This window comes from Ochotona princeps, chromosome X (genome assembly GCF_030435755.1).
Source record: "Ochotona princeps isolate mOchPri1 chromosome X, mOchPri1.hap1, whole genome shotgun sequence".
NCBI lineage: Eukaryota > Metazoa > Chordata > Mammalia > Lagomorpha > Ochotonidae > Ochotona > Ochotona princeps.
In genome coordinates this window covers 103,499,003-103,524,590 of record NC_080865.1, presented here as the reverse complement: position 1 = coordinate 103,524,590, position 25,588 = coordinate 103,499,003, and the positions used below count along the sequence as shown (strand labels likewise).

Sequence of the window (25,588 nt, the reverse complement as noted above, 5' to 3'; positions counted from 1 at the left end):
ATGAATCAGGAGAAACTGTAGTGACATCAGGTACCAGGAAAAGAAAGGAAAGTCAATATTTTTAAAGGACTGATTGAGAAAAAATTTCAGTAGAAAATCACTGAACACAGTAGGAAATTCAGAGCCATGAGGAGAGAGGGCAGGCATGAAGCTGAGGGCCGTGCACAGTAAGCAACTCCTGTTTATACACAGTCGGTGACTTGCTGAAAATCACCATCTTCAGGCAGGTGAGAGCAGGTCCCACAACTTAAATGACCAGTGACCTTGGGCCTGGCCTGGCAGAGAACTGCAGGCAGCTGATACACTTCGCTCTGTGAAAGGAGGTCACATTGCTTTCTTCTCTCCCTCCATCAAAGAATCAGACTAAATCAGCTCAGGTGAAGCTGATCTCTGTGATGATTCAGGGAATGGTGCCAGGCAGCTCACAGCAGGGAAAAGGAGCTCAGATTGTGGAAGATGGACTCTGCACCCTAGGAGTTCTGCGCAAAGGTCACAAGGCAGGGAGGGACACAGGTTGTGGCTAGTTTTCTGTGCACCTGTGCGGTCTGACTGCTGATCCTTGCAGCTCCCTGTGCACTGGGGGCAGATCTCACAGAGGATCAAAGGGACATATTATGAAGTGAGTCAGTGTTCTGTGTTCTGTATGCTGTGTGTGCCTGGATTGATAAGGTGCCCAGCACTGTATGCTTACTCTGTGTTGTAAATCTGTGTTACATCTAGGCATAGAGAAAGGCTGGGGTTGTGAACACACTAGCTGATTTCAATATCTCCCCTTACTGACTGAGGCCAAAGTGCTATATCACATCCCACTTGAACTTCTGCCTTTTGACTCTGGATTCTCATGCCACAATAAACAGTACACCATGGCCCTACCCAGCATACAGTGTAGGAGCCAGAAGAAAGCCTCAAGTACTATCCACACGTGAGAGGCACATTTCAGAATAATGCCCTCAATCAAATTATATATATTTTATACACACACACATATATCCCCCAAAGGAGATAACATGTTATCCTGCAAATACATAAAAACCAACACAGAAATACAGGAAATATAGACATGAAAGGGGATATGACTCCCCCGAATGGAATACAACAATGTATTAATATTGAGCAATGAAAAAAGCAAAGATTAATGAAATGCCTGAAAATGAGTTCAAAAGAATGATTCTAAGATTACTTGTAAACACAGAGAAATAGTTGCATGAAAGCAGGAAATCTGTACACAACATGGATGAGACATTCTGAAATGGGGTAGAAATACAGAAGAAATACAGAAGAAAAAGAAATGAAGTCTTAATAAATCTAATAAAAGTGGAAAGCTTTTATAACAAATTATGTGAGGCAGAAGAAACAATACCTTATCTACAGGAAAAGTCTTTGGAAATATCTGAGAAATAATTATAAAACCGACAGCCAAAAATAACAACAGTGTGTGGGATGTATGAGACACCATCAAATGACCAATATATGTGACTTAAAGTTTCCTCAAGTTACAGAGAAAGAAATACTTAGGAACCTTATTCTGTAAAATAGTGCGGAATTACCCAGTTACAGTGATATGAACATCCAAATACAGGAAAATACAGAATTTGAAACAGGTATAATCAGAAAAGATAGTCATAACATACATCATACTCAGATGTTTGAAAGAAAATATTCTGGGCTCAGCGCCATGGCCTAATGACTAAAGTCCTTGCCCTGAGCCTGCCAGGATCCCATATGGGTGCCAGTTCTAATCCCAGCAGTGCCCTTCCCATCCAGTTCCCTGCTTGTGACCTGGGAAAGCAGTAGGGGACAGCCCAAGGCCTTGAGACCCTGCACCCATATGGGAGACCCGGAAGAGGCTCCGGGCTCCTGGCTTTGGATTGGCTCAGCTCCAGCCATTGCGGCCACGTGGGGAGTGAATCATCAGATGCAAGATCTTCCTCTCTGTCTCTCCTCCTCTATGTATATCTGACTTTGCAATAAAATAAAATAAATCTTTAAAAAAAAAGAGAGTATTCTAAAATGTGCAAGTCAGAAGCAACAAATAGCTTTTAAAGGATGTCCCATGGGATCATCACTACCCAAGCAATTTTGCAAATGATACTTAAGGATGCACTACACAGAGAAATTAAGATATTAATCATCATGATGAAACATGAAGACAGAAAACACAATGGGACATTTCAAAACAAATAGGAATATTTATGGGAAAATGGTAAAACTGAGTCACTACCTAGCAATAATAAACATGTATGTACATGGATTAAATATTCTATTAATTAAAGGTACAGACTGGATGGATGAATAAAAGATGCAGCTATATGCAGCCTATGTGAAACACACTTCAACAATAAAGATATACATTTCACTGAAAGTGAAAACAGGAAATTAGAATAAAAAATGAATAGAAGTAGCTATTTTACATCAGATAAAATAAACTATGTGAAAAACTTAAAACAGACCAAGAAGAAAGGGCCCAGCACGATAGCATAGTGGTTAAAGTCCTCACGTTGCACGTGTCGGGATCCCATATGGGCACCGGTTCTAATCCCGGCAGCTCCACTTCCCATCCAGCTCCCTGCTTGTGGCCTGGGAAAGCAGTCAAGGACGGCCCAAGGCTTTGGGCTCCTGCACCTGCATGGGAGACCCAGAAGAGTCTCCTGGCTTCGGATTGGCTCAGCTCCAGCCATTGCAGTCACTTGGGGAGTGAATCATCGGACAGAAGATCTTCCTCTCTTTCTCCTTCTCTATGCATATCCGCCTTTCTAATAAAAATAAACAAATCTTGGGAAAAAAAAACCAAGAAGGTCACTAATGATGGACAGATCAAATAAAAATATGTCACTATACTATACAATTTTACACACAGTGCTAGGCCACACAATTTTATAAAACAAATACTAATATATCAAAGAAACAGATAAAATATAGAATTCCAAGAGTATGCATTCCTGAATGGACAGATCAAAATTAATCATACTGTCCAAAACAATCAATAAATGAACCATAGAATTCATCTTATACAATATATCAAATGGACTTAATAGGTATTCATGGAACATTTCATCTCAGAGGTATAGAAACAGATACTCATTTCATCAGTGTATAGAACATTTTTGAAGATAGACCATATACATGGCCATAAAACAAGTCCCAACAAAATTTTTTGAAAATGGAAATCACCTATCTTCTGACTACAATGGAGTGAAGCTAGAAATTATCTAAGACATACCCTGTAAAAAAAATCACACTGAGGGCTTAGCATGGGAGCCTTGTGGCTGAAGTCCTCGCCTTGCACGTGCCAGGATCCCATATGAGAACAGGTTCTAATCCTGGCGGTGCCGTTTCCCATCCAACTCCCTGATTGTGGACTGGGAAAGCAATAGAAGATGGCCCAATGCCTTGGGCCCCTGCACCCACGTGGAAGGCCCGGAAGAGGCTTCCAGTTGCTGCTTCAGATTGGCTCATCTCCAGCCGTTGTGGCCACTTGGGGGTGACTCAGCAGATGGAAGATCTTCCTCTCTGTCTTCCTTCTCTGTGTATATCTGACTTTCCAATAAAAATCAAATAAATCTTTAAAAAAAAAAAAACACTGTAAAATACACACAAGTACATGGAGACAGAACTGCATGTGGGTCAATGAAAAGTAGGCAATGCAAGAAATCAAATGAAATAAAAACACAACAGTCTAATGAAATACAGCAAGAGGAGTATTAAGAGGAAAGTTTATAGAAATGAGCACCTATGTCAAAACATTGGTAGAATGTCAAATAAATGATTTTAAAATTTATAGGACCTAGAAAAACAAGAAAAAAATCAAGCATACAATTAGTAGTAGAAATGAAAAAAATACAAAAACCACAATGTCACATGAAGATCCACTCCCTATGGGAAGCACATATGGGCCATGTTTACCTGGAGACGAGCAAATACATTCAAGAAATTAATAGCATATTTAAATAAGACTGTATTCAAGAAATTAAAGTTTTTGTTTTTTAACCTTGGAATAATTCTTAGGTTTTTTTTAAAGATTTATTTGTTTTGTATTGGAAAGGCAGATACACAGAGAGAAGGAGACACAGAGAGGAAGATTCTCTGTCTGCTGAGTCATTCCCCAAGTGGCAACAACGGAGCAGATCTGAAGCCAGGAGCCCGGAGCCTCCTGTGGGTCTCCCACGTAGGTGCAGGGTGCCAAAGAATTGGGCCATCCTTGACTGCTTTCCCTGGCTACAAGCAGGGAGCTGGAAGGGAAGCGGGGCCCCCAGGACTTGAACCATCACCCATATGGGATCCTGGCACATGCAAGGCGAAGACTTTAGCCACCAGGCTACCACGCCAAGCCCAGAATAATTAATTTTTTTTAAAGATTTATTCATTTTATTACAGCCAGATATACACAGAGGAGGAGAGACAGAGAGGAAGATCTTCCGTCCGATGATTCACTCCCCAAGTGAGCCGCAACGGGCCGATGCACGCCGATCCAATGCCGGGAACCTGGAACCTCTTCTGGGTCTCCCATGCGGGTGCAGTGTCTCAGTGCATTGGGCCGTCCTCGACTGCTTTCCCAGGCCACAGGCAGGGAGCTGGATGGGAAGTGGAGCTGCCGGGATTAGAACCGGCGCCCATATGGGATCCCGGGGCTTTCAAGGCGAGTACTTTAGCCGCTAGGCCACGCCGCCGGGCCCAGAATAATTAATTTTAAAGCTGTATCTAACACATAACAACAACAAAAAAACACGTTTGGCCATGTCTATGAGTGCAGAAAAGGCCTCTGAAAGAAAATTCATCTAATTATTTCAGCAAACTAAGGTGAAATGGGAATTTACAGAGACAGGAGGCATTTAGAATACCAGTTAGCATGCCTGTGCCTGTTCAGGGCTGGCTCATCCTATTTCATACTGCTCGAGTTTAAAATAGTTGTAGCGCCTGCCTAAAACTGCGCCTGCTCACGGCTGCTCTTCCTTTCTGGGCTCGGACCTCGGAGGCTTCGACATGACTAAACGCACCAAGAAGGTTGGGATCGTGGGTAAATATAGGGCCCATTACGGCGCCTACCTCCGGAAGATGGTGAAGAAGATTGAAATCAGCCAGCATGCCAAATACACCTGCTCCTTCTGCGGCAAAATCAAGATGAAGAGGCGTGCCATGGGCATTTGGCACTGTGGCTCCGGCATGAAGACGGTGGCCAGGGCCGCCTGGACGTACAACACCACTTCTGCCGTCACAGTCAAGTCTGCGATCAAAAGACTGAAGGAATGGAAAGACCAGTAGAGGTGCCATCGAGGACAGCCCAAAACCTTGGGACCCTGCACCCACATGGGGGATCCAGAAGAGGCTCCTGGCGCCTGGCTTTGGATTGGTGCAACTCCAGCCATTGCAGCTGCTTGGAGAGTGAATCAAGACATGAAAGATGTTCCACTCTGTATATCTGACTTTGCAATAAAATAAAATAAATCTTAAAAAAAATGAAACAGTTGTAAGGCCCTCACTGAATCATAGTCCTAATGTATACCATGGGAGTCAGAAGTGATGGCTCAAGTGACAGGATTTCTGCCGTTCATATGATACAACAGGAATGTGTTTCCAAAATCTGGAACACCACACGTCAGGCATCGGGGAAGCGAATCAGAAGATGGAAACTGTCTATCTAAGCCAGAGGATGAACACTGGAAATTCCTTCCCTTAAAATAGAAGCAAAAGGCAAAAAATGCAAAATATTAAAGCAAACATGCTTTTATATGAAATGTCAGATGTACTCATTCAAGTGAGCTACAATGTATTGTATGCAAGCGCCTCTATGCTTCTGTATTGAAATGTAGCCCAGATTCAGAACTACAGACTGCAGAGTAAAAAGAAAACATTCAAAAAAAAGTTGTGTAGATATTGGGTGTATCATTTAGTCTCTTGAGAATCCTGCTGTATCAGAGACCTTGGTCCGAAAATGTTTTCTTCCGTTCCAATGCCAAGTTCCAAGTTCCCTTGACCCTTGTAGGAGGCATAAATTAAAATTAAGCTTCCAATATTGGACCTGGAGCTTTTCCTCCTATTGGATATGTTTGCACAGTAAATGAGATGCTACAAGACACTTCTGTTTTTCTCACTCTATCCCCTCTCTCTACCCTACCCCAACAGATACCCAGAGGCAGCCACTAGCAGGCAACGCGAGCAGGCCAATCACTGCAGGGGAAGTGGGGGGCAGATAGAAGACGTGGGTGAGGGGACAAAGCAGTGAGGGGACCCCCAAAGGCGGGACCCTCACACCCCAGGAGATTCGGCCCATTTCCTGCTCTGAGCACGCCCACAGCCCAGCCGGCACTGAGTCCGGCCCACTCCTCTCTGTGGACGACCAGACACCGGAGTGCCAGAGCCTCGCTCTGAGGGGAACGGACATGCTGGCCCGAGTCGGGGACCCAAGCTTTGCCGGGCACCAAGATGAGAAGCCCAGGGGAAGGAGGGGGCACCAAGACGTAGGTAGGGTGGTCAGCCTCTGCCGAATATGCCGACCAGCACTGTCAGGGGATTCTGGGAGCAGACCCTGGGTCGCTGGGGTGAGCCCCAAGTCTACAGGCGGCAGGAATGCAGGTGTGCCTGCCAACAGGTGAGGACCCCGAAAGCAGACAGGGTGTCCTGGGGGAATTCCGCACCCGCTGCGTCGGCCCTCGGAAGATCCGGGCCCGGCGTGAGCGGACGCCCCCTGACTTCCGCTTTCGTGAGAGGCGTTCTCTCAGAGAGCTGCCCTTCTCTTGGGCAGAGAGGCTCGGCGGCCTGCGCTCTGTGGTCGGGGCTCTGGTGAGAAACTGAGCGGCGCCCAAAGGCATCCCCGCCCGGTCGCACGTGGAGGGTCCCCAAAGAGCCCAGTGCTCTCCAGTGTTGTCCCACTCCTGTCTGCATCCGGGGCCCTGGGCAGTCCGAGCCTCGAGGGCACGCGGTGAACTCGGTCGGCCGAAGGTGGGGGTGGCCGGACCTCGCCTGAGGGAGGAGGCGGTGGGAGGCCCTGAGGGTCCCGCCTGTGCCCCGCGGCAGGGCCCGCAGTGTCGGCCTCCAGCCCCTGCTTGTCTGCCCCACGGAGGCCTCCACGTGTGGCTGCCCCACCCTGGACCCCTGCGCCCCGGGAGAGGTGAGCGGTGACCCGCGTGGTGGCTGCCTCGGAGCGAGGGCCCTGGACTAAGGCACTGCTGGCCAAGCCAGCATGGGAGTCCTCGGGCTCCTCTTGGGATCCAGTGCCCCGTCAGTGTGCCTGAGAAGGCGGCTGCGGACAGCCTGAGGACTGGGGCCGCCGACACCGCAGGGGAGACCCATGCTGGCTCCTGGGCTCTCCTGGCCGGGCCTTGCCCTTGTAGCCTTGGTCTGTGTGTCTGCGTGTGTTGCGGGGTTTGGCGGGGCGGGGGACTGGAAGGGAGATTCTCTCTCTCTCTCTCTCTCTCTGTGTTTCTTCGTCTTGCACCTGTGCCTATCAGAGAGACTAAAAACAAGTCTCCTAAATGCTCCAAAGAAGGGGTCTTCTCACTAGACCAGCTCTGCCAGGGTCTGGTGAGAAGAGTCCGGAAGAAGATGGGAGGGGCGTTTCAGTGTGTCTGGGTCTTGTGCTCGGAAGCCACGCTTGAAGGGCAGGGGAGATGTCTCGGTGGCCACTAGGACGCCAGGGGTAAACTCGAAGTACCCCCAGGCCACCAGGAAGGACCCGCGGCTTTGATAGCCTGGTTCTCAGGTCTGAAAGAGCTACCACAAGAATGCGCTTCTAGCGGGGCTTGGCAGTCCGGGACGGGTCAGGGAGATGACGTTTTTCATGTAAAGGACTGGTCGGCTTGATAGAGAAGCCGTGGTGTGTACCCGGCATGGAATTCTGCCCAGCCCGGACAGGATGGCTACCAGGTGTTTCCCAGCAACATGGACGCAGTAGGAGATCGTTGTGTTCAGTGAAATCAGCGCCTCCCAAAAGCGTCAAAGGGTTTTCCAAGATCTGTGGTAATTAATTTAGAGATTACGAAGAATGTAATGGGTGTGAATGCGATTGGCATTTTTAGCTTTGACTGTTTGCACAGCCCTTGTCTGTAGCACTGAACAAGAGTAGTTTCTCTTCCTTTAGAAAAAAAAAAGATTTATTTTTGTTTTTATTGGAGAGTCAAATATACAGAGAGGAAGAGACAGAGAGGAAGATCTTCGGTCCATTGATTCATTCCCCAAACGGCCGGAACTGCGCTGAGCTGAAGCCAGGAGCCAGATGCTTCTTCCGGGTCTCCCACGCGGGTGCAGGGTCCCAAGGCTTTGGGCCATCCCCTACTGCTTTCCCAGGCCACAGGCAGGGAGCTGGATGGGAAGCGGGGCTGCTGGGATTAGAACCGGCGCCCATATGGGATCCTGGCGTGTTCAGGGAGAGGACTTTAGCCACTAGGCTCCCATACCAGGCCCGGTAGCTTTGCTTCTTACAGCTTGTGGAATTCTTTATGTAAGTCCCGGTTGTAATGATGTTGAAAGCACGTTACTGTAAACATTAAAAGCTAAATGAGCAATGGCGTAGGTGGGAGTGAGGGCGGGAAGGAAAGAGGAGAGGCAGGGCGGGAACTACCATTTTGTTCTAAATACCGTGGATGTGGGATACGCACGCGCTCTTCCCTTTCCATGTGTGGAAGCCTAAGTAAGTACATCAAAGGTGAGGGGTGTGAGTGAGCACAGGAGGGGAGCCCACACATGAGCAGAGGGGGACGCTCAGACCCGTGGGGCACCCTGCAGTGAGCCTCACGGACTAGAGCTGTGCTAGCGGTCTGATGCCCCAGGATCCTCTCAATTCCCATACAGGAGCTGCGGCAAGGCGCTGCTGGAGGGCTGTTCCTGAGCGGTGCCCTCGGCCCACAGAACACACTGGCCCAGGCAGTGACAGGAACCAAGGTGAGGTGCAGCCTGTGAACGTGGGCTCAGGGCCCTACCCATCCCAAAGTGGGGGGACCACAGGGCGGCTGGCCCGACCAACACTGGTGCCATCATTGTGGCCTAGCACACTGCTGGCTGGCCAGCTGGCTGCTCCTGGGAAGCCTTGTCTCTCACGGGAGCACCTCTTCACATCTCAGGGGAATCAGAACGGCAGCAGAGAGGCCTCTGAGGGCCTCTTTCCCTACCCTGAGAGGAAGCGTGGTTGGAGGCATTTGTCACGGCCTCAGGGGTGCAATTCTCAGCAGGTGTCACTCACACCGTCTGTCTCTCCCCCAGGCCTGAGGGCCCCCATCCCCAGCTGCTGCCTACCCTCATCCGGCTGTCCCCCAGAAAGTCATCATGATGCCTTTTGGTCAGAAGAGTGTCCCTGGCAAGCTTGAGGGAGACAGTCAGGCCCAAGAAGAGGCTGCTGGGTTTCCCACGCTTGGAGAAGGGGAGGCCCCTGCTGCAGCTTCCTCCTCTTGCTCCGCTCTGGTAGCAGCAGCCCACGAGGAGGAGCTTGCTGCTGGGTCCAGGAGTCCTCCCGGGAGTCCCCGCAGAGCCTCCTCCCCCGCTGCCAGCTCACCTGCACTCACCCAGTCGGAGGAGAGCTCCAGCAGCCAAGACGAGGCTGGCCCAAGCTCCTGGCAGTGCCTGCAAGACCCAGAGTCCTTGTTCCAAGGGGCACTGGAGGAGAAGATGGCTGACTTGGTAGCGCTGCTGTTCCTCAAGTATCGCAGGCAGGAGCCGATCTCCGTGGAAGAAATGCTGAGTTGTGTCACCGTATATTACGAAGACCACTTCCCCGAGATCTTCTGCAAAGCCTTTGATTGCATCCATCTGATCTTTGGCATTGAGATGAAGCAAGCAGACACCACTGACAATGCGTATGTGCTGGTCCCTGCGCTGGGCCTCACCTGCCATGATGTGCGGGGGGGTGACCAGAGCGTGCCCAAGACCGGCCTTCTGATCACCGTCCTGGGCTTGGTGATCATTGGGGGTGGGCATGTCCCTGAGCTGCACCTCTGGGAAGCTCTGAGCATGATGGGGTTGCTTATTGGGAGAAACAACTGCATTTTTGGGGAGCCCAGGAACCTCCTCACCAAAGACTGGGTTCAGGATGGGTACCTGGAATACCGGCAGGTGCCCCACAGTGAGCCTGCTCGCTACGAGTTCCTGTGGGGTCCAAGGGCTCACGCTGAAACCAGCGAGATGAGAGTCCTGCAGTATTTGGCCAGGTTCAATAGGAATGACCCCAGATTCTGCCCAAGCGTAAATGAAGGGGGTGTGAGAGATGAGGAAGTGGGCGCTGAGGCAGCAGATGCAGGCAGGGCCACTTGGAGTGAGGGGGCAGGGTAGGGACAGAGCCAGCATCTTGTGCTGCGCCCTGTGAAAGGTGTCCTGGTCGTTGCTCTCCAAGGGAAGATGGCAGTGAGAGTTCTGACTAGCAGAGGGACAGAGGGGCTTTAGAAACACACTTAGAAACACAGGCTGTGGCTTTTGTGACCCTTCTGTGTAGCTTACTTGGAAGTTACTTTTCTCCCCAACCCATTTGATACATACAATGTGTTTCTGTCACCCAGAGGTCGAAACAGTGTCTGCATGTGTGTATGTGCAGTTCCGTGGTCACTCACTGCTTTGCTCTGCACTGTAGAATGCTTTATATGGAAGTGTAAAAAGAATTAAGGCTTAATAAACAAGTTAGCTTACTCACAGCCTCACTGAATCATTGTGCATCCACCGAGCATCTGTACTTTGGAAAGCCCCGTGCTAGGACTGTAGATGCTGAGACAGGCACACTCACCTACCAGAGAAACGTGGAGTCCAGCGGCAGTAACCGTCCTGGGAGGAGGAAGATGGAGAGATGTTCTCACATTTGGGAACAAACAAACAAAACAAAAGCGGGGGAGTATAAGAAGTTGGGGTGAGCCGGTGGGACTCCAGGCAGAGCAGTGCAAGGGAGTGTCACTGGCGTGAGTTGTGAGCAGGCTGGGCTGGATTAGGCCCCAGTACCTGCTGGCACACATAAAAGCCATGGCTGGTTTGGGGCTGGGCTGCCCGGGGCTGGGCCTCAGCACCCACGGCTGAGCGTGAGAGCCTGGGCTGTGAGGATGGCTGCAAGGGGCTTCAGAGCTCTCTCCTGTGAGGCTATAGCACCCCCCCCCCAAGTATAAGAAAGAGCTGGGTCTCAGGCTGCAGGTTGGGGTTCTTGGGGAATCACTGTCACCTGGAAAGGCACAGGAAAGACTGGGTCTTGGGCAGGCGCGGAAGGGGTCCACAGGGGTCTTCTCAGCAAGACTACGGCACTCACTGGTACAAATCAGTGCCTGGACTAGGGCCCAGCTGGGACGGGCTGTGGCACCTGCTGGTGTGCCTGAGAGTTACGTCTGGGGGTGGTCCTGGCCAGGTTTGAGCGCCCACTGGTGCAGGCAAGGCTAGGTCTGGCGATGGGCAGAGCTGGGCTGGGTTGAAGCACCTGCTGGCACATGCAAGAATCAGATCTGGGGACCAACCCTGTCGTGGCTGTTAGGAGTGGGCCCGATGGGTCCACTCCACCTGATCCCCTACCTGAGGGAACACCGGAAGGATGTCTGGTCTGGCCTTGGGGTACATGTTGTGGGGAAAGGGGTGCCCCCGTTGCTGACTCTCTGGAAGGAGAGGCAACATACTGGGCTGCTCATGGAAGGTGAGTCAGCCAGTCTCTCTGTTGCAACAGAGGACCTTGCGTGCCTCTCGGGAAGGTGGAAGGCAGAGCAGGCTGAGCAACGCCACAGGCCAAATTCTCCGCCAAGCATCTGAGGCTATGGGCGTACTGAAACAGTCATAGGCAGCTGGCAAGTCTGGGAAGTGGCATCTCGCATCTGGCGCAAAGAAGCCCGTACTCTATCAGAACAGTGCAGACTACTCAAGCACCAGCCTCAGGACTTTCTTCCCCCATCAGGGCCCCTGGGACAAAACCACGGTACCATCTATTCCCCCTGGCACTGAGTGATCCGGAAGCAGGGAGCTGTGCAACATCTCCTGCTTCACCCTGTCACAGGAGAGTGGGTCGGCCTCATGCCCAACTCTTACCCCATCCCTTCCCATCTTGCCCAGAGACCCACAAGGGTCTCCAATCCCTCACCTCTATAGCAAACATGTCAAAGGAAAGCATTTTAAGTTAAAACCAGAGTGCTGGTAGACCATGGGCTGCAGGACATTCCACTCCGCACCTATGTGGAAAGGACAGAGCATTTAGGCACTTTGAGAGGAGGAGCAGACCCGTAAGTAATTGTCCAAAGCGAACCTTTTCTTGGAAGTGGCTTGCCCATTACAGAAGCTCCAAGGTGAGCTGTGGGGAACCAGGGCACTCCTGCAATGATTAGGAGGGTCCTAGGTCTGGGAGACAGGTGGGGATCCCAGGCAGCTCCATGGCACCACTGATGAGCCAGGGAGCAAGCCAGGATCCCGTGATGGCAGAGACGTGCACAAAGAGGGTGCCAAGGGGAAGAACACACTTGTACAGACCAGATGGAATTGCCAGCTCCTGGGGAGGGTCCACACGCAAGGAACCCTGGGACCCAGGCTGGAGGGCCTGTGTTGGAGAGCTCTGGGACCGAGTTTCATTGTCATAGTCACCTCCTCTTTCAGCCGTGCCCACTGTGCCGTGGATATTAGGTTCCTTTGGTTATCTGAGAGACACTGTAGGAACTGGAGAAGAGACATGCATTAGGAGACACAGGGTGTGCCTCAGGCTGGGGGGAGGAGGAGTGGTGTGGGCTATGGGGGAGCTCTTACTAGCCGCACTCTCCTGGAAAAATGCCAGGACAAGCCTAGTATCCGCAGGCCCTTCACTCGTGAAATGGTTTCACAGACCACTTCCTTGTAGGTGGTTGCATGTGGAAGAGTGACCAATGTCCTGGCCGCAACGACTGGCTGGCATAGATTGGATACTGAATGATTACCAGCTAATTACTAGTGCGACCTTCTCAGATGAATTCCTGATGAATATTCCCAGGCGTTTCTGTACCCTTTGGTCTGACCAAATTCAGTGCTTTTTTTGTTTCCAATAAGTGTACAGACTGACTTGTTTGAAGGGGATTACAACTTTACGTACTTAGACTTTACGTAAAATAGATGATGCTTTCATCTATTTTCAAATCTACTTCTGATGAATGAAACCTGCATGTCTGTCCCTCACGCTGTCCAACAAATACAAAAAAAAATGAAAAATGAAAAATGAGTTTAATTTGATTAAAAACAACTCAGGAATGTACACACATTTGTCTCATAATGTGCGTTGTCCAGGCACTTTGGTTGCAAACTCCGAATGTGGTTCATGTTTTTCACAACTAAATGAATACGATATCCAGTGGACTCTTAAGCGTATGATTATAAAATCAACTGGAAGTATGGTATCCTAATTATTAACAGAAATTAATGAAGGAGGGAGGAAAGCACAGAAATACTTCCTTACAAAAAAAGAGAGATTGATTTATTTGTATTGGAAAGGCAGATTTACAGAGAGGAGAGCAAGAAAGATCTTCCTTTCTGTTCACTCCCCAATGGACACAATGGCTAGAACCGAGCCCATGGGATCCAGGAGTCAGGACAATCCTCTGGGTCTCTCAGTGGGTGCAGGGTCCCAAGACTTTGGGCATCCTCCTCTGCTTTTGCAGGCCACAAGCAGGGAGCTGGATGGGGAGTGGAGCTGCCGGGATTAGAACCGGCACACATGTGGGAGGCTGGCGCTTGCAAGGGGAGGATGAGCTGATCAAGCTGTGGAGCCAGGCCCAGTCGTTCTTAGAAGTAGATCTTGGAAACGCATGCCCTCTGTGCTCTTTTTATTAATTCATTTTTAAAGCAAATATTCCAGGAACCTTTCAAGTAGGTGATGCGTTTGGCTGCTGCAGGCATGGGGGGGTGGGACACGCCTCCTGTCCAAGGGTCACACTCAGGAGCCCTGCACGTGCCACAGAGCACTTGGCCTGCCACGTGCAGACCCTTGGCGCTACAGTTGCCTGGGAAGAGGGACTCCCGCGTGGCAGGGACATCAGGCTTGCAGGAGCAATTAAGCCAGAAGCCTGCAGGGGACCGTCCCTCTCCCTCCCCGCCCCCCAGGACAGACGATGTACCCCACCCACATTGGGCCAGGCCCTGAAGGACCCCACGCAGCACTGGGAGCCGCACCACTGCCCTCTGGCCAGTGGCACGTCAGAGGACCCTAGGGTCAGAGCCTTGGTCAGACAGGAGGCGACCCACGTCGGCAGAGCACATGAGCTCCGGCCTGCACCAGGCAGCAAGGGGAGGCGCCTCATGAAGACCCGGGGCCCCGAGAAATGCAACGCCCCCATACGGGTTATTGACGCCCCCGGTGACCCGGATGGGGAGTGCTGCCCCGACTTCCGCCTCCTGGTCCAAGGTGACTGGCTGAGGTACGTGCGTTGGCTCTGCTGAGGGAACGGAGACGTGGTGGAGGGAACCCAGGAAGCCCCAGGCCCACTGCTCTTCTCGTGGCCGTGCCCCGCAGGGCCGGCGTGGGGCGCTGGACCCAGTCTCCACGGCACATCCTGGGACTTTGCAGGGCCCTCCTGGAGGGAAACGGGGAGGAAGGACTAGGGTGCCGAGGTTCGGGACTGAGAGACACCGCAGTGAGGGGGTCCCCGTCACCCCAAGACTGGGGCCCGAGGCCACCGTGCCCTGCAGTCAGCCCCGGGAGGTGCTTCACGTGGGGCCGAGCTCTGTGGTCCCTCCGCGGGCCCCGAGAGAGAGACGGGAGGGCCTTCCTCTCAGACTCCAGAAACAGGCCCATGGCGGACTGAGAGGGCCGCGGCCTCCCCGTTCTAGAAGGAGGCGAAATTCTGCCCCTTTTTTGGGTCCTGGGAACCCCACATAGTCCGTCTCCCAGGGCCCTGACAGACGGGAGGGCCTTCCTCTCAGACAAGGGGGGGAGGACCCGTGCGGACTGAGAGGGCCGCGGCCTTCCTGTTCTAGAAAGACGGCGAAATTCTGCCCCTGCTCTCGGTGCTGGGAATCCCACACAGTCCCTCCGCGGGGCCTGAGAGACGGGAGGGCCTCCCTCTCAGACAAGGGGGGAGTGAAGGCTCCAGAAACAGGGCCCCGTGGTGGACTGACGCGACCTTCCCGTTCTAGAAGGAGGGCGAAATTCTGCCCTGCTCTCGGTCCGGGAACCCAGCACAGTCCCCCACGTGAGGACAGGCAGTTGGTCGCTCCATGGGGCCCTGAGAGACCCATGTATGCATGTATGCATCCCTTGAGGAACCTGGGCAGGGCAGAGCCCCATGAAATCTCATTTCTCTTTGGAAACCTCATGCAGGCTGACCAGGTGTGGTGCACACTCACCTGGGCCTCCCAGGTCTTGGATCTGCACCAGGAGGCAGGCGCTGTAGCCCAGAACAGCACAGTGGACCAGCAGAGGCAGGAGTGCCCGGATCTGCCAGGACCCAAGGTGCGCATCGGCGGATATTGGTGAGGTCTGAAGATGCCCACAGCCAAGGAAGTGGGGAGCCCCACGGAGTCTGAATGTCTCCTCTTGTCTACCCCTAGGGGACTGACTCAAGAGTAGCCCTGCGTGGCATACTGGCTTCTCCCGGGGGTAAGCAGGTGCTGAGTCCTAAGGCAGTGGAGGTCTTGGTCGACAGGGAGAGGTCAGCTCAACTGAGCTGCAGTGGGATGAGGAGGGGCACGCGCTGCCAGGAGTCTTCCAGATGAAATAAGGCCTGGGGGGAACTTAAGGAGCCTGCAGGCCAAAAGATGGCATTCTGTTGCCATCCCTGGGGACCCCACACACATGGTGACAACATAGGCACCCCCTCAACCCCCATGGGTGCAACCAGGGAAGTGAGGAACTTGTTCTGGGTGGGTGATATCTGGCGCACACAGGGAAACCAACTGGAGACCTGACACACAGATCCCATGCTCTCTCGTGTGCCAGTGCCAGGGTCAACAGCAAGTGATGGGGTACAGGCAGCCCAGAAGAGAGAACGGGGCCCGCAGGGATCTCCAGGCAGGCTGAGACTCCGCATACTTGCTCATGGGCATTCTCAGGCCTTGCTAGGTGGGACTTAGGCTTAGGTCAGAAGAGAGAGGGTGCGGGCGTGCTGGTTGTCAAGGAGATGCCAGAGGGGACCTCCTCCCTGGAACACGGAATGTTCTAGTTTCCCCCTGCCCCTTATCTCAGCCCTGGGAAGACAGAGGGAAGGAGTGCATTGCCTTCCAGCTGCTTGCACTTGGGGCAGCTCACAGGGACAGGGCTCTGGTTTAAGAGAGTGGCTTCAGGAAACAGACCCGGGGATTCAGGCTCTGCCATTTGGCGTGGTGGGGACTGAGCGGGAGGGTCCCTCCGGGATGCTTGGGCCTGTGAATTTGGCCATGTGCTGCTGTGGCCCAGGGGCAGGGATGGCCGCATGAGAGGCTCGCAGGGCCTTTTGTGTCCTCTGGAAGAGGAGACGCATTGCCTCAAGCCAGCAGAGGGGGTGGAGTCCAGACCACATCGGGAGTGAGGATCCTGCCCGAGCAGAGAGGGGACGCATGGGTCCACCCCAGCACAGTGGGGACTTCGCAGTGTCTGGCCCATCCTCTGGTCAGACCCGGGCTTCCAATGCGGCTGCTTGCAGTCTGTGTAGCTTGAATGTCCCACAATTTCTTTTGCAGGAGCTCGCACTCCTGGTGACGTCTTCGGGTCACGGAGAAGAAAGAGGGCCAGGCAGTGCCAGGAGTCAAGGTGAGCGTCCCTTGAAAGCGGACACGGAACACAGGTGACCCCACAGCATGCAATCGCACCCCTCCCCGCCGGCCGTCAGTAAGGGGAAAGTTGGCCTCCACTGTGTGCATGGCTGCTCCCGTGGGAAGCCAAGCGGCTCCCTTCCTCCTTCCTGTCCTCAGGGCACAGTCCCAGCAGCAGCAGCACAGCAGCCCCGTGTGGTGCTCACTTGCCCGCCACCCAAAGAGAAGGCGTGCAAGCGGGCCTTCATCTCTCCCATCGAGGGAGGCTGTGGTATCCAGCTGAGCCACTCACACCCTCCCTCTCTTCCCCAGGCTGGTGGTCGCATCGCCCAGCTGTCACTCACCTGTCTGCCAGCTGTCCCCAAGATAGCCATGATGCCTCACCGTCAGAAGAGTCGGCTCTGCAGGATGGAGGGAGACCTGCAGGCTCCAGGAGGGGTGCCTGGCAGGGCGTGGGTGAGGCTTCCTGTGTCTCAGGAACCCGAGTCCACTGCCGCCGCCTCCTCTACCCTGGCCTTGCCTACCCAAAGGGAAGTGTCTGCTGCTGGGCCCCCGATTCGTGCTCAGAGCCGTCCAAGCACCTCCTCTGGCACTGGCAGTGCCGCCACTGCAAGGCGTGAATCCCGGGGTGGTGCAGAGGCCTGCCAGGATGCAGCAGACCTTAGGGCCCAGCATGAGAACGCACTAGATATAAAGATGGCTGAGTTGCTGCAGCTCCTCCTCCTGAAATATCGGTTGAAGGAGCCGATCACCAAGGCAGAGATGCTGTCTCATGTGACCAAACAGTACGAAGCGTACTTCCCTTTCATGTTCAGGAAGGTGTCTGAGTGCATCCAGGTGGCCCTGGGCATACATGTAAAGCAAGTCGACCCCATTCGTCACTGCTATGTGCTCGAAACCGCCCTGGGCCTCACCTACAATGGGATGCAGGATCATGACAGGAGCATGCCCAAGACTAGCTTCCTGATCATGGTCCTGGGCCTGATCTTCTCGAACGGCAACCGTGTCTCTGAGGAGGAGCTGTGGGAAGCACTGAGTGCGTTAGAAGTATATGATGGTAGGGAGCACTACATCTACGGGGAGCCCCGGCGGCTCCTCACTGAAGAGTGGGTGCGGGAAAGGTACATTGAGTACCGACAGGTGCCCTGCAGTGATCCTGCTCGCTATGAGTTCCTGTGGGGTCCCAGGACCCATGCTGAAACCACCAAGATGAGAGTCCTGCAGTACCTGGCCACGTATTATTCTGTGGAGCCCGAATCCTATGCATCTCTGTATCTAGAGGCTTTGAGAGAGGAGAACCAGAGGGCCCGACTAGGAGATGCAGCCTGAGCCAGGCTCACTGCCAGCCACTTTTCCCACCCTTTGGAAATCCGGTTCCATTCTTCCTTAAGGACTCTGGTCAGCGGTCAGAGTGCGACAAGGCCAGGGTGGGTTGAGGGCATGCACTGTAGCGTTTGTGTGGTCTTGTTTTGTTTCATTGATGTACAACAAGAGGATCTTTGTAGTTTTAAAAACATGGCTCCTGACTATCAGCTTGTAAATATGTTCATCACATCTTGGGGGTTGGGGAGTCCCAGTTGTCACACATCTATTGCTGCTATGCACTTTCAGTGGGAAGAGTTTTGTCACGTTAGCCACAAACTGGGGAGTGTATCTTATGTTGAAGTCAGAGGAGCAAATGACAGCAGTGCAAGAGCTCTTTCTTGGGAAAAGGCAAAGAAAGTTAGCAGCGATGCAGCTAATAAAATAGATGAAAAAGAGGTTGGCTGCTGATTTCCCTTATCCTCTTTCTTCTGCCTCCAAAATTAGAAAGTGTTATCTTAGACAACTGATGAAATCTAAACAAAGTAGGCTAGAGATGCGTATTGAAAACGTTCTGAAGTTGAGACACGCATCGGACAAGTGCTCTGCAGAAGGCCTTGTACCGGGAGTGGAGTTGTGGGACAGCCACACACACCCTCCCAGACAAGGGTAGAGTCCAGCGCCAGCCATGGTAGGAGGAAGACGCTGAGTTGTTGGGAGACCCACAGAGCCAGGGAAGGGAGGCCAAGCAGGTGGGCCACCAGGGGAGCATGAGGACGCGGAGTGGACCCTTTGTGGGGTCTGTGCCTTCGCACCCCTTCTGCGGGAGCTCGCCACGGTGCAGCTGGGTGGGGGCAGGAGGTCAGAGCCTCAGGCAGTGTGGGTTTGGCTTGAGAAAAGCCGTGAGTCGAATACTTGTCTGTGCAGGTGTTTCTGCGTGTTGGCTACGGCAGAGGAACATCCACCTGCAGCATGCGTCTTGCAGAATGTGTCTTGGACGCTTGTCCCAGTGCAGTGGAACACAGAGCCAGAATCAGATGACCAAAGGCCCTCAGGTGCAGGGCACTCCTGAGAGAGAGGGGAGGATCTCCCGGAGAGTGAGGTCAGAGGACAGTGGCAGTGCTACTGTGCCAGGCTGCAAAGGCAGGTGCTAACTATTAGAAAGACATGGTGGGTAGCTCATCTTCGGGATCATTGGCCAATGTTAGCCAGAACCACATTGTGCTGATCATCCCATGAAATAGTGATGTTGGTGGAGGAGCAGTTGGGAGGGTGGGACGGAGCTGGTCCTGGCCTCCACATCTCGCTGCTTTAGTCCCACCATGCTCCTCCGCGTGCGGAAACTGCAGGGTGTCCTCTAGGGGAATCTGTACCTGGTGTAAATCATGAGGAGTCTTTGTTTGGCTGAGCTTTCCATGCACGCTTGGCAGAGTGTTCTCTGCTATCTCCTGGAGAACAGGAGAGCAACAGCAGCAGCTCAGAGGGGCCAGGCCTGGGGCTCCAGGATAACACAGTAACAGCCACCTGCCTGTCATGCAAGTGTGCCGGTACTCCCCAGGCACTGTGACTGGTGCTTTAGGCACAGGGTAACCCTCCTTGGAGCGACTGACTACCCAGAACAGATGTGACCCACCACGCAGGGCCTGGGAACAGCTCAGGACTCCTGGCTGGGGTGTGAGCGAGCTGAGAGGAGCCCTGGTTCTTGAATTATCTGGGCTTCACCCTCTTCACCCTCAGGCCATGGCCGACTCTGACTTTCCATGTCTACTGTCAGCATGGCCCAGCGTGTCTCTGATGAAGAAAGGAAACAGTATCCTGAGGTTGGGCGACGGGGCAGCACACTCAAGTGGCCACTAGAAGGTGACTGTGAGAGTGAAATGCACTTCGGAGGTTGGCTGAGTGCTAGTTCTGTTGGACTGCAGCACCTTGCAGTAGTGCAGAGCCCATTCCATTATGTCTCCAAATGCCTCCATCCAACCCTGGAACCTGGCCTGCTGCCGAGTCCTGCTCTGCTGCCTGCCCCTGTGGAGGCTGCAGGGTCGCACGTCTTCCCTGTGACGCAGAGCAGAGCAGAGCAGAGCAGCCCTGCTGCCAGCACAAGTCCCTCATCTCCCAAGGCTCACACTCTGTCCTTTCTGAGAGCCTCACCCTAACACGGCCAGAGCTCAGCGTGAACTACCATCTCAGACACCTGGTCGTGCTTCCCTGGGAGTTGCCGACGTCCTTTAGCTTTGCCAACGAGAAGGTGTGCGTGCTGTGTCCAGAATCAAGTGGCTCTGAGGATAGTAGTGAGGGTAGTTATAGATGATGAGGAACGACAATTTTCGCAGTGGCATTTACATGAGCTTCTGATTAGTGAATACCTACCCAGTGGTCAGAGGTCATTTTCAGGGTCAGACCCTCATCCCAGTCATGATGATGGTGGAGGCGGCCATCATTGGGGCTTGGTCACTGGGACACACCCCGACATGAAAAACCGTTTCTTGCAGCTCCAATTCGAGGAGAAAGTCTTGAACCCCACTTGCACTACCTCAGAATGACAGAAAAGTACTTGCTTTTGGTGTGAGTGACGGCACTGACACAGGTGCCCAGGCAGACCAGGCGTACATCAGGTTAGAGATTCAGGGGAACAGCAGTTCATGACTGCTTCTTCTGATAGGAGACACTCCTCACAATGTTGAGGTTACCCACAGCCTTGGCACGTGTACAAGTCTCACAGAGCTAGCATTGGGAACGGCACAGAGCTGGATGCTGCAGAGAAATCCTGGAGACAATCGTACTGCTCCTGGGCTCACACTGTTGCTTTCTGATGGAGTATTAGCTGGTTTACGTGCAAAAAGGGCATGGCCATTAATGTTCGTGCCCCATCAGTTTCTGTACCTTGACGCCCTACGTGGTGTAATAAAAGCTGGTGCAGGGCTTGTAGGCTTGGTCCTCCTGTCAAGTCAGAGGAGGCTTCCCTCTGCCTGCCCACTTCTGTGTCTCTCTCCTTTGTTATTCTGATCCCATGCACCTCCCTCTCCCACTCTGTGCTGCATGGTTGGCAGTGCAGTGTGAACCCGTTCCACCAGGTTGGCACAGTCTTTCGATCTGAGCGGAACCTTCCACGAGATCCGGTTGTCGGGGAAGAAATCCTGCAACCATCAGTGCAAACGTGTGTCACGACACTACACACGTGCAGATTCAGGTCACACATCTTACGTGCAGTTGACAGCTGGTCTCAGGTCACCCCAAAGCTCTGCACTTGTGTCATTTTATGCCTGATATGCAGATGAAGAAACTGAGGTGCAGGGAAGTGAAGTGCAGGAATGTCCTTAAAGCCGCAGGAGTGGAATTTAAACCAAACCGCCTCTGGTTCCAAAGCCTTGTCCCCATGCTGACCTGAGCTGTGGCCCTCAGGCGCCTGAGAGGGGGCAGCTCTCAACCAGTTACTGACTGCCTCAGGTTGCGCGGCTGAGAACTGTGGGGAAGCCATGGAGAGACTCATTGTGGACGCAGCGCTCTCAGCCTCTCCCAGCGCGGTCTGCTCATCTTTTCCTCTGCAGCACAGGCCAGGGCCCAGCAGGACACTGGGCTGTAGGAGAGCGCGTGTAAAGCTACAGAAGGGCTTCAGATGTGGGGCTTGCGGATATGGCCCTCTTGCGGATATGGCACATGCACCAATACCCAGGAAGGAGCCCTGCCCTCGCATCTGCCTACCAGGCCTCATCCACTTCTGTCCCAGCCAGCTGGGAAGTCAAGGACACTGCCTGCGAACATGACCGCGTGGGATCCCTGCTCGGTGTGCGGCAGACACTGATTCATCTGACAGAAGTAGAATATTCAACTCCCCAAAACCTCGAGCTGCCTGGTCTCTCCAGACATGAAAATGAGACAAAAAAGGAAAAGTGTGTGTGTTGGGGGACAATGCTGTGCTGCACTGTGTGTGTGTGTGTGTGTGTGTGTGTGTTGGGGGATAGTGCTGTGCTGCAGTGTGTGTGTGTGTGTGTGTGTGTGTGTATTGGGGGATAGTGCTGTGCTGCAGTGTGTGTGTGTGTGTGTGTATTGGGGGATAGTGTTGTGCTGCAGTGTGTGTGTGTGTGTGTGTGTGTATTGGGGGATAGTGCTGTGCTGCAGTGTGTGTGCTGCAGTGTGTGTGTTGGGGGGTAGTGCTGTGCTGCAGTGTGTGTATTGGGGGATAGTGCTGTGCTGCATCAGTGTGTGTGTGTGTGTGTGTGTATTGGGGGGATAGTGCTGTGCTGCTGGGGGTGTGTTGGTGGGATAGTGCTGTGCTGCATCAGTGTGTGTGTGTGTGTGTGTGTGTGTTGGGGGGATAGTGCTGTGCTGCAGTGTGTGTGTGTGTGTGTGTGTGTTGGGGGATAGTGCTGTGCTGCAGTGTGTGTGTGTGTGTGTGTGTGTGTATTGGGGGATAGTGCTGTGCTGCAGTGTGTGTGTGTGTGTGTGTTGGGGGATAGTGCTGTGCTGCAGTATGTGTGTGTGTGTGTGTGTGTGTGTTGGGGGATAGTGCTGTGCTGCAGTGTGTGTGTGTATTGGGGGATAGTGCTGTGCTGCAGTGTGTGTGTGTGTGTGTGTTGGGGGATAGTGCTGTGCTGCAGTGTGTGTGTGTGTGTGTGTGTGTGTGTGTATTGGGGGGATAGTGCTGTGCTGCAGTGTGTGTGTGTGTGTGTGTGTGTTGGGGGATAGTGCTGTGCTGCAGTGTGTGTGTGTTGGTGGGATAGTGCTGTGCTGTGCTGCAGTGTGTGTGTGATGGTGGGATAGTGCTGTGCTGCAGTGTGTGTGTGTGTGTGTGTTGGGGGATAGTGCTGTGCTGCAGTGTGTGTGTGTGTGTGTGTGTGTATTGGGGGATAGTGCTGTGCTGCAGTGTGTGTATTGGGGGATAGTGCTGTGCTGCAGTGTGTGTGTGTGTGTGTGTGTATGTGTTGGGGGATAGTGCTGTGCTGCAGTGTGTGTGTGTGTGTGTGTGTGTGTGTATTGGGGGATAGTGCTGTGCTGCAGTGTGTGTGTGTGTGTGTGTGTGTGTGTTGGGGGGATAGTGCTGTGCTGCATCAGTGTGTGTGTGTGTGTGTGTATTGGGGGGATAGTGCTGTGCTGCATCAGTGTGTGTGTGTGTGTGTGTATTGGGGGGATAGTGCTGTGCTGCATCAGTGTGTGTGTGTGTGTGTGTATTGGGGGGATAGTGCTGTGCTGCAGTGTGTGTGTGTGTGTGTGTGTGTATGGGGGGATAGTGCTGTGCTGCAGGTTAATCTGCTGCTTGTGAAGCCAGCATTCCATATTGGAGTGTCAGCATTCTAATCATGGCTACTTGACTTCCCTCCAGGTCCCTGCTACTGTGCCTGGAAAGGCAACAGAAAATGGCCCGAGCACCAGGGACCCTAGCACCCGTGTGGGAGACTAGGATGGAGTTCCTGGGTTCTGGGTTCTGCCTGACCCAGACCACGCCGGTGTGATAATTTGGGGAGCAAAACAGGATGGAAGATGCCTCCCTGTCTGTCACTCCTTTCACATGAATAAGTATGAGAAAGAGTGGCGTGTCTGCGCGCGTATGTGGGAGAGCCACACACAGACAAGTCTTCCATCCTCTGGCTCACTTCCCAAATACATGCAGCATTTGAGGCTGACGTCTGGAGCTGAGAACTGCATCCTGGTCTCTCCTGTGGGTGGCAGGGGTCCAAATCCTTGGGCCATCTTTGGCTCCTTTCCCCCAGGCACTTCAGCAGGAGCTACAGTAGAAGCAGAACAGCTGGGACTTGAGCCAGGCACTCCCACAATGGGATGTCAGCATCACAATCGTGGGCATAATACACTGTGACACAACGCCAAACTCCACAGTTAGAACTTTTCTAACTGCCCCTTGCTTCTGGAATATTCCATCTTCTGCATGCTTTGGTTTTGGGAGAGCGGAAGAGTACAGCTTCGTGGTATTAAGGACGTTCACACTTGTATGCAATTATAACCACCATTCATATCAGGAACTCTTTCCCTCTGCCAAAACCAAGACACTAGGTTGCTCTGGGACTGGCTTACTTCACTAGGCACTGATGTTCTCTCTCACACAACACGGCAGGTCCACAAAGGACGGTACAAGGGAGATTAGGGAAGGAAGGTGCCGGATAGTGTGCATTCTCCACTCATGAATAAAAGTAGGACTCTCAATGAAACTTACAGATACGCCTTTATGTTACAATAGCAGATTTTCTACTTTCTCCTATGCTTACCATTTTCCTGACACACAAATATCAGAAAGTGAAGCTCGTGTGCTGAGGGACTATATTACCGTGGAAACACAAGGACGAATGCTGTGAGGGAGAGATGGGGAGAGAGGAAGGGAAGAGGGAGAGATGAACCCTTATGCCTGAACACTGTATCATAGGAAACAATATTAAAAACCTCCACTAAATCCAACAGTAACCTGCCCTTCTCTCTCCCCCCAATGCCCAGGTAACTAGTGCTATCACTTGATTTTCTATCTGTGCATTTGTCAACCCAAGCATTTCATTTTTTTAAGAGGAATTGTGCAGTCCGTTTGTGGTTGATTGATTATACCAGCAAAATGTTCTAATCACTGGTAACTGTTGCAGCCCGTGTCACAATTTCCTTCCCTTTTGAGGCTGAACACCATTCTATTGTAGGTACGTATCGTATTGTACTTACCAGCCAGAGATTGTACATTGAGACTGGACTTGAGGAGTACAGGCCTTTAATATGGGATTTTCTTTTTACCTGCCCGGGAGTCAGGCAGTGATTACTCTTCGCAGGAGCTACAGGTGTCAGAGCTGAGATGTTCCTCTGCTTGCTCTCCCCTGCTGTCCTGCGTTTCCGTAGACTTCTTCCGCCAGGTCTGAGACGCACAGTCCTTCCCGGCGCACCCCCAGGCTGCTTCGCAGGGGCCGTGCTAACGGCATGGCAGCAAGTGTTCTACAGTCGTACAAAGAAGTCTTCCTGTTTGCGTGGGCCCCTGGCCGTGACCTGCACAGACAGGTGCTGTCTTTGCACGCCCCCGTGCCAGTGCCCCGGCGCTTTTTGGACCAGCGTTCTTGTCAGAGAGTAAATTCCCCTCCCTGGGGATTTGAGATGCCCGTGTAGCTGTGGCCGCTGCTACAAGCACGGGTTAGAGTAAGGACTGGAGCCGGCCTGGAGGCACAGCCAGGATAAAAAGCTTCTTTCCCCACCCCCTGTAGCCTGCAGCCTGTAGCCCCTCCTATCTCTTGGCTCTTCATCACAGAACTTTCTGCCCACACCTCACGTGTTACTTTCAACTTGGTCGTCTCAGACAGCAGGAAGACAGGGGAGGGCACAAGGCTGCAGCAAGGGCACCCCCATGCTCATCTTACTCCAACCTTGAGTTTCCTTCCCCAGGCCTCCACCGTTTGCTTTTGTGAGAAAAACAAACTGTGGATGTGAGGACAGTGAGAGGTTTAGAGAAGAGCTGAAGAGACAGCTCAGACTCCTTCAGAAAATGGCCAGGGAGGGGGCTAGCATGACCCGTCTCAAAGGGAAGAGGTGAGGGTTGAGGTGGCTGCCCCAGAGCAGTCTCCAGGACTCAGGAAGCTCTCGTGAGAGCTCACCCATCGGGATCCGTCTCAGCAGCATCCTGACATGCAACAACGTGCAGTGGAAGACAGATGGCCTGGACGGGTGTGTCAGCCTCACCAAGACGGAGTAAGAG

At 52.8% G+C, this 25,588-nt stretch overlaps 3 protein-coding genes across 3 annotated transcripts; all 3 read left to right on the top strand.

Annotated features, from left to right (window-relative positions):
- The first annotated feature begins 4,937 nt into the window (after positions 1 to 4,937).
- On the top strand, positions 4,938 to 5,268 carry LOC101523003 (large ribosomal subunit protein eL43-like). Its single transcript, XM_004598552.3, has one exon. The coding sequence runs from the start codon at positions 4,981 to 4,983 to the stop codon at positions 5,257 to 5,259; it is 279 nt and encodes a 92-aa protein (XP_004598609.2). The 5' UTR covers positions 4,938 to 4,980; the 3' UTR covers positions 5,260 to 5,268.
- Positions 5,269 to 8,799: 3,531 nt separating this feature from the next.
- LOC101524070 (melanoma-associated antigen 1-like) lies at positions 8,800 to 10,254 on the top strand. Its single transcript, XM_004599876.4, has 2 exons — positions 8,800 to 8,874; positions 9,193 to 10,254. Exon 2 carries the CDS (start codon positions 9,256 to 9,258, stop codon positions 10,252 to 10,254), a length of 999 nt encoding a protein of 332 aa, XP_004599933.4. The 5' UTR covers positions 8,800 to 8,874; positions 9,193 to 9,255.
- Positions 10,255 to 16,574: 6,320 nt separating this feature from the next.
- LOC131478623 (melanoma-associated antigen 8-like) lies at positions 16,575 to 18,054 on the top strand. The gene is made up of 2 exons (XM_058659124.1): positions 16,575 to 16,618; positions 16,933 to 18,054. The coding sequence occupies exon 2, from the start codon at positions 16,993 to 16,995 to the stop codon at positions 17,947 to 17,949; it is 957 nt and encodes a 318-aa protein (XP_058515107.1). The 5' UTR covers positions 16,575 to 16,618; positions 16,933 to 16,992; the 3' UTR covers positions 17,950 to 18,054.
- The last annotated feature ends 7,534 nt before the right edge of the window (positions 18,055 to 25,588 follow it).